This window comes from Panicum virgatum, chromosome 8N (assembly GCF_016808335.1).
Source record: "Panicum virgatum strain AP13 chromosome 8N, P.virgatum_v5, whole genome shotgun sequence".
NCBI lineage: Eukaryota > Viridiplantae > Streptophyta > Magnoliopsida > Poales > Poaceae > Panicum > Panicum virgatum.
In genome coordinates, this window is record NC_053152.1 from 12,120,004 (window position 1) to 12,128,736 (window position 8,733).

Below are 8,733 nucleotides of genomic sequence, written 5' to 3' on the forward strand. Positions count from 1 at the left end.
TTTTTTAGTTCTTTTAAAACTAATATTTTAAAAACGTCATGTGTCAAACTAAATTTTCAGTATTGCGTTAAAGCGTGTGGTACGAGTTGCAAAACCAGCTGGCCATCCAAGAAAGGCAGGAGCCCCTACTGGATTCAGGTATGAGAATGTTAGCGTCGATACACTTCCCACGACTGTTGATTGGAGGGCAAAGGGCGCCGTCACTCCAATAAAGAACCAAGGCCAGTGTGGTAACTCCACTGTGTGCATTAGAAAATTAACCTTTCATGTGCAAATCTCAATTAAGAATGCATGACATTATTGTACTTACAGCATTTTCAATTCGGAATAAAATTGATTGCAGGCTGCTGTTGGGCGTTTTTGGCTGTGGCTGCGATGGAGGCTATTGTCAAGATAAGCACCGGCAAGCTTTTCTCCCTTTCTGAGCAAGAGTTGGTGGACTGTGACATCGATGGCGAGTCCCAGGGCTGCGATGGTGGTGAGATGGATGACGCCTTCAAGTTCATCATCAAGAATGGTGGCTTGGCCAATGAGTCGAGCTATCCTTACACTGCGGAAGATGGCAAGTGCAAGAAATCCGACAATGTCGCAACCATCAACGGGTATGAGGATGTGCCAAACTAATGACGAGGCTGCCCTCATGAAGGCGGTAGCCAACCAGCCTGTCTCAGCGGCGGTAGATGGCGGTGACAAAACATTCCAATTCTACTCCGGTGGCATCATGACTGGATCTTGTGGCACTGACCTTGATCACGGTATTGTAGCCATTGGTTATAGAATAGTCAGTGACGGCACCAAATATTTTTTTGAACCGGGATGGCACCAAATATTGGCTGTTGAAGAACTCCTGGTGCACCACATGGGGTGAGGATGGGTTCTTGAGAATGGAGAAGGATATTCCAGACAAGAGGGGGATGTGTGGCCTCGTCATGCAGCCATCCTACCCTATTGAGTAGGCACAACTTCAAAAGGTGCTCCAAAATCATACACATATACCATACGTTGCTTGAATAGATGTATGTATGTCTGTTGTTATGATTGTTGTTTCATGTGGGTCTGTATATTGTGTCACAGCAATATGTTATATAAATGAATATGTTAATATTCTGGCTGTGGAAAGATTTTACTTCAGTATCCAACAATCCATGCTGGTTATTTGCCCTTTTTTAGATAAAGGAAATCATATTTCTGGCTTCAGTCGACCTTTCATGAGGTTGCATCAGGCCAAATTATTACAAAGAGGTAGCCAGAGCTACAATTGAAGGCATATGACCCAACGGCCATGTAGCCAAGAGACCAGACAACTCTAGTAGAACTAGAAATGAAAGAAAAAAAAAATCTCCAACAAGGAACTCGAGTAGTCGCATGCGGCATTCCAACTTGCTACGTGAAGTCAACTCCAAAAGAACCTGCTTCGCCACCCAGGAGAAAGCAGAACCAGAGCATGAGATGGATCCAGAAAAGATGAAATACAAACTCCACCTTTCTGGATGAACTCTGACCACCAAGTCGAGAATATGCCTCCAAGGCAGATCTGTCAGACCCAGCAAGGGTCATGAAAGACCGTAGGACACCGACCACCGTTGGAGACTCTGGATGCTGTAAACTAGCAACGGCCTGAAGCACCTAGTGCGCAAGGGGAACTAGCGCGATGCCAGCACCAACGCTAGCAAGCCAAGGGATCTTCCAAAAGCGACATCTCCAACAAGAGGATGAAATGATGAATGACATCCAAAGATACCGTCATCGCCCAACTACAACGGTACTTGGTTTTCACCCGAAAAGATCCCCTGCAAGGAGAGAAGTGAAGGACTAGTGACAACACCTCCAGCGAGAGAAGTGGCGCCCACAGGTAGAGGAACTACAATGAAGAACAGCTAGAGGAGCTGGGTAATGGACTCTGCAATTCCGGCAAGCCGTTCCTTTGGGTTGTGAGGTCAAATGAGGAGCATAAGTTATCCAACGAACTCCGTGAAAAGTGTAAGGAACGTGGCCTTATTGTTTCCTGGTGCCCCCAGCTTGAGGTCCTCTCACACAAGTCTACAGGTATCAAATCACAAACCTTCTACGTTTAAAGAAAAATTAGACAAAAACATAGCCGAATTGAATTAATAGGCAATGTGGTGGTGCTGATCGAATGCTTAATATGCAGGTTGTTTCTTCACGCATTGTGGATGGAACTCAACACTAGAGGCAATTGCTAATGGCGTGCCAATGATAGCAATACCGCATTGGGCTGACCAGCCAACCATATCAAAATACATGGAGAGCAAGTGGTGCATGGGCATGCGGGGGCGTAAGGACGAGAAAGGTTTGGTGACAAGGGACGAGGTGGAACGGTGCGTCAAGGAAGTGATGGATGGGGAAAGGAAGGATGAGTACAGGAGGAATGCTGCTGAGTGGATGCAGAAGGCCGAGGAAGCAATGCAAAGTGGAGGGAGCTCAGACAAGAATATTACTGAATTTTTCGCAAAGTATTCATGTTAAAAATCTAGTGCCATAAACTTAGTTTGTGAGCATAACCATAACCAGTGTTTTTGGTGTTATCCCTTCTTGGAGTTTTTTTTTTGAAATGCTATCCCTTCTGGGAGTTGATTGAACATGTTAACATTTTGTTTATAAGAAAAAAGAATATAATGTGGAGATTGGTTCGAAAAAAAAATATAATGTGGAGATTTTGATGATTCATCAGTCAGCCGCTGTTAAAAAAGGGTACATGTCGTGTAGTGTGTCTATTTCCGTGCTCTACAAGGGCTATAAGCTCATGATCTTTATCAATATGTGTATAGATTATTTATGTATCCTTTAAAACGTTGAAAGCATACAATGCTTTTAAAACAAAATAAACACAACTAGAAAACGGGCCAAAGATCCTGGCCAAAGGTACCAGCTGCTGTTGCACAGTACCGGCTGCAACAGCAGCTGGTACCTTTGGCTAGCGGCGCTCAAAGGTAAGGAGTTTGGTACCGGATTAAAGCATCACCCGGTATCAAAACCCGCGTATAGGCACTGGTTAGTGCTACCAACCGGTACCAAAAGAACAAGAAGGAATAGGCACCGGTTGGTGGCACCAACCGATTCCTAATGAGCGGACAATGGCACCGGGTTTTGCCATGCCCCGGTGCCGCCATGTGCCCATTACAAAGGCACTGGTTGGTAACTTCAACCGGTGCCGATGCATAGTATTGGGCACCGGTTGTTCAACAACAACCGGTGCCTTTGTGCACCCACTATAAATACCCCGCCCCCTCCCCCTCCCAGCTGCCATGAACTCACTGTTCATGGCAGCTGAGTGAGGGGAGCGGGGCAAATTTTTTCAATTTTTTTAAAAGGTTAGTAATATTATTTTCAATACTTTAGCAAATTAATTTTGTAGATGTAGTTAGCACTTGATTTAGTTTATACACATGATAAATATTTGTAGATGTATTTTGGACCCGATTTAGTTTTATGGTTTTATATTATTGTTATCTAAATTATTAGGCATAAGATAACTAATTATTTATATGTAGTTAGAATTTGGATTATTTTATTGTTATATTAGGCATGCATAATATATCTATTTATAGTATATAATTTTGATGACACTCCAATTTGTTTTGTAATCAATAATTGATTTATTCAATTTATTATTTGTACTTCTAATGTTTATTTAAAAATGATTTATGTTGACACTCATTTGATGTTAATAAATGAATTGTGAACCCAGATGAGTCGGCAATAGATGTACATGACGGACTGGCGTTCAATGGAGTTCATTGATGGCGTGCATGAATTCATAAAAGTTGCTGAGAACCACAAGTACAATGGTTTCGTTCGCTATCCTTGCAAAAACTGTAAGAATGAGAAGGATTACTCATCATCAAGAACCATCCACAGTCACTTGTTCAGTAGTGGTTTCATGCCGAACTACTATGTTTGGACCAGGCATGGAGAAAGAAGAATTATGCTGGATAATAATGAAGAAGAGGACATGATTCCTGACTTTGCAAGCAATTACAGAACCTTTTTTGATGACACTGCAATGGGTGAGCCTGAAGAAGATGCTGAAGGACACGTTGTAGAAGATGATCTGGGTCATATGCTGCACGAAGTTGAAGAAGTTTGCGAAACAGAAAAGGAATCGAGAGATCTGAAGCGTATGTTGGAGGACTATAGAACATTGTTGTACCCAGATTGCAAACAAGGCTAAAAGAAGTTGGGTACCACATTGGAATTATTGCAATGGAAGGCATCAAATGATTTGTCTGACATGGGATTCGAGGAGTTGCTGAAACTTAGAAAAACTTACTCCCTGAGGATAACACCTTGCCGGAGACAACATACGAGGCAAAAAAGGTTGTTTGTCCTTTAAGATTAGAGGCACAGAAGATACATGCTTGTCCTAATGACTGCATCCTATATCGAGGTGAGTATGAAAATTTAGATTTATGCTCTGTATGCAACGCATGCCGGTATAAGATCCCTCAAGATGATCCATGCGACGTTGAGGGGATGCGTGTCAAGAAGAGAGTGCTTGCCAAGGTGATGTGGTATTTCCCTCTAATACCACATCTGAAACGTTTGTTCATGAACAAAATGAGTGCTAAATTGATGCGATGGCACAAAGAAGAACGTAAGCAAGACATTATGTTGAGACACCCCGCTGATGGGTCGCAGTGGAGAAAGGTGGACAGAACATTCCCAACATTTGCAAATGATGCGAGGAATATAAGATTCGGATTAAGTACGGATGACATGAATCCTTTCGGTGAGCAGAGTAGTGGCCATAGTACCTGGCCTGTGACACTCTGTATATACAACCTTTCTCATTGGTTGTGTATGAAGCGGAAATTCATTATGATCCCGGTGCTTATCCCCAGGCCCGGTCCTGAGATTTTCGGGGCCCGAAGCGAAACTAATGGATCGGGGCCTTTTTATAATAATATTAGTGGAGATGTACGTAATAGACACATATATAGTTTTTCCAAAAATAATATATGTATTTCTTTTCTTTCCATAAAACCATGATGTTAATTATTATTCTTCCAAAATAAATAATGACGTGAATTATGGATGAATGCATGTACAAAGAAAAGTAAAATATGTGCAAAGGAAAGTAATATATGCGGGTACAAGAGGTGCGTATAGAAAACTACTAACGTAAAAAGTATTAGCATTTCAGTGGAATTATTTTTCTTCTATCAAAAAAATGGGTCACCACCCCTTTCTCTATGTATGAAATCATTGATTATTAGAAGAATATAGGCCTCATCCTATACCCTCATGTGCTTGTTTCCTTCTCTTCCGATCCTTTTCGCACAACCAAATGCGTTCCTTACAATATCAGAAAAATAGTAGACGACGGGACTGGCATGGTGGTGAGGATGCGTGGTACTGGCGTGCTGGACTGCTAGAATGGGCGACGTTAAGACACACAGTCAGTCTGACGAAGAAGCCACTGTACCGGAGAGAGAATTGGAGATTTTTTTTTTGCGGGGAGAATTGGAGATTGTAGATGCCCAGACGTGCGGTTGTTGTTCCACGATTTAACCTCTGATCTACTACTCCGTAGAGGGACTTGGATAGAGAAGATGCAACATGAGACAAGGAGACGGGCGTGCGCCTAAGCGTGTCATTTCATTCGCTGGAGCTCTCTACCTATATGTGCAACGACATGAAAGCGGGGCCCCATTGATTCGAGGGCTCTGGGCGGCCGCCCCGCTCGCCCCCCCGGGCCGGGCCTGCTTATCTCTGACCCGAAGCAATCCGATAATGATATAGATGTATATCTGAAACCACTGATTAAGAATCTTCTATTGTTGTGGAAAGAGGAGGGTGTTCGTATGTGGGATGCGCACGCAGAGGAATATTTTAACCTTCGTGCATTGCTTTTCGTAACCACCAACGACTGGCCAGCACTAAGCAACCTCTCTGGACATTCCAATAAGGGTTATAGGGCATGCACTCATTGTTTAGAAGAAACCAACAGCACGTATCTCAAGCACTGTAGGAAGATCGTATATATGAGTCATCGTCGATTTCTTCTAATCAAGCACCCATTAAGGAGGAGGCATGCTCACTACGGTGTAAATGCAGATCATCGTACCAAACCTAGGCACCGTTGTAGGAAAATTGTGTTTGAAATGATCAAAGATATAAAAGTAGTATTCGGAAAAGGACCTGGCAGCAGATCAGTGTAGAGTGATGACGGACATGCACCTATGTGGAAGAAGAAGAGTATTTTTTGGGAGTTACCTTATTGGGAAGTCTTAGAGGTTCGCCACGCAATTGATGTGATGCATTTAATAAAGAATCTTTGTGTGAATCTTCTAGGCTTCCTTGGTGTATACGGTAAGCCAAAAGATACACTGGAAGCGCGGCAAGATCTTCAATGTATGAAACAACGGGCCGCCTTACATAAAAAAAAGATAAATGACGTCATTACCTAGGTCCTGCGTGCTACACTCTTAGTAAGGAAGAGAAGCAAAGTATGTTCGACTGTTTGAACAATATCAAGGTCTCATCTGGCTACTCTTCAAACATAAAGAGGCTACTGAACCTGAAAGAGAAGAAATTCGCACATGTAAAGTCCTATGACTGTCACGTGTTGATTACACAATTGATTCCAGTTGCACTTAGAGGTATTCTACCAGCTAATATTCGAGCAACAATCATAAAGCTATGTGCATTTTTCAACACAATTTCTCAGAAGGCAATCGATCCATCGAGTCTAAGTAGACTACAAGAGGATGTTGTCCAAATTATAGTTAGTCTTGAGATGATATTTCCTCCATCATTCTTCAATATTATGACGCATCTTCTAGTTCACCTACTCAAAGAGATTGGTATTCTCGGTCCTGTTTTCCTTCATAATATGTTCTCTTTTGAACGATACTTTGCAGTCCTAAAAAAATGCATTCGTAATCGGGCTCGTACAGAAGGAAGCATTGCGAAGGGTTACGTCACAGAGGAAGTCATTGAGTTTTGTGTTGACTATGTGGAAGAACTCTGCCCAACTGGGATTCCGGTATCACGTCATGAGGGGCGGCTGATTGGAAAGGGCACACTTGGAAGAAAATCAGTAAATGCCATAGATCATGCTAAGTTGAGCAAAGCACATCTCACAGTTCTGCAACAATCAGTCTTGGTGGCTCTATACATGGAGGAGCACATGCAAATTGTACGAAGCATGTACCCTTTGATGTCTGAGACATGGATTATAAAACATCATAACGATACATTTGCCACCTGGTTGCAAAAGGAAGTCATGGCCAATGATGAAATTCATGAGCAGCTAGTTTGGCTGGCCAAGGGTTCGGCAAATTCAATCCTGATGTACCAAGGATATGAAATTAATGGTTACACATTTTATACAAGAACCCAAGATAACAAGAGCACCAATCAAAATAGTGGTGTTCGTATAGATGCCACTGACTCTAGTGGCCAAACGAACTCATATTTTGGTTACATTGAAGATATCTGGGAACTCGACTATGGGCCGCTAAAGATCCCTCTATTTCGTTGCCAATGGGTTAAACTGATAGAAAAAGGTGTCGATATAGACGAGTACGGAATGACAACAGTAGACCTCAAAGAGCTTGGCTATCGAGACGAACCATTCGTCCTAGCTAAGAATGTCACTCAAGTTTTCTATGTGGAGGACATGTCTAGCAAACCGAAAAAGGACAAGTCTAGAAATAAATCAAGTTTTCTAGGTGCAAGTGATGAGCCAAAGTGCCACATTATTCTGGTTGGCAAAAGAAAAATTGTGGGAGTCGACGATATCACAGATGAAGAAGAATACAACAGGGTTGAAGACATGACTCCGTTCACAGTGGAGGTTGACACAAGTATTCTTTTAGCCGAAGAGGAGGCTCCCTATGCACGTCATGATCACAATGAAGGGACAATTGTAAAGCGAACCATCGTTAATATTCCATTAGTTGAATGATTATGTATTGTAATATTTTCTGTGAACATTATTAGATTTGTTAAGCAATGAATTGATTTATTGGGTAATTAATTGATTTACTAGGCAAATAAATGATTTATTATTCACAAAATATAATTATTAGGCAATTAACAAATTTACTAGGCAATTAAGTAATTTATTAGACAATTATATTATTTATTGTGCACTTATCGGATTTACTAGACAATTATAATATTTATGGGGCAATTAATTGATTTACTTGGCAAATAAATGATTTACTAGACAATTATAATATTTATTGGGCAATTAATTGATTTACTAGACAAATAAATGATTTACTAGACAATTATCAGATTTATTGGGCAACGAATTGATTTACTAGGCAAATAAATGATTTACTAGACAATTATAACATTTATTGGGCAATTAATTGATTTACTAGGCAAATAAATGATTTACTAGACAATTATCAGATTTATTGGGCAATTAATTGATTTACTAGACAAATAAATGATTTACTAGACAATTATCAGATTTATTGGGCAACGAATTGATTTACTAGGCAAATAATTGATTTAATAGGCAAATTAATGATTTATTATTCACAGAATATAATTATTAGGCAATTACCGAATTCACATAATATTAAAAGAATTAATAGAGAAGCAAATGGGGGAAAAGAGAAAAAGAAAACTCCTTTTGTACCGGGTGGAAATATAACCCGGTACCAAAGGATCACCATTTGGTACCGGTTGGTAGTTTCAACCGGTACCAAAGACTTTTTTCGTAAAAAAAAGGTGCTCTGGGCGGGAGTCGAA

General features: G+C 41.0%; 1 protein-coding gene and 1 pseudogene across 1 annotated transcript; both read left to right on the forward strand.

Annotated features, from left to right (window-relative positions):
- Window positions 1-52: 52 nt before the first annotated feature.
- On the forward strand, window positions 53-1,142 carry LOC120684787 (annotated as a pseudogene).
- A 509-nt stretch (window positions 1,143-1,651) lies between these two features.
- Window positions 1,652-2,498, forward strand: LOC120684788 (UDP-glucosyltransferase UGT13248-like). Its single transcript, XM_039966664.1, has 3 exons — window positions 1,652-1,762; window positions 1,857-2,046; window positions 2,153-2,498. The coding sequence occupies exons 1-3, from the start codon at window positions 1,652-1,654 to the stop codon at window positions 2,485-2,487; spliced, it is 636 nt and encodes a 211-aa protein (XP_039822598.1). The 3' UTR covers window positions 2,488-2,498.
- The last annotated feature ends 6,235 nt before the right edge of the window (window positions 2,499-8,733 follow it).

Bases quoted from the DNA above. Each gene is read 5' to 3' on its own strand.
- LOC120684788 (XM_039966664.1), top strand. From the start codon at position 1,652: ATGCCAGCACCAACGCTAGCAAGCCAAGGGATCTTCCAAAAGCGACAT. The intron at 1,763-1,856 runs GTACTTGGTTTT...GCCCACAGGTAG, and splicing joins GTCATCGCCCAACTACAACG to AGGAACTACAATGAAGAACA. The intron at 2,047-2,152 runs GTATCAAATCAC...CTTAATATGCAG, and splicing joins CCTCTCACACAAGTCTACAG to GTTGTTTCTTCACGCATTGT.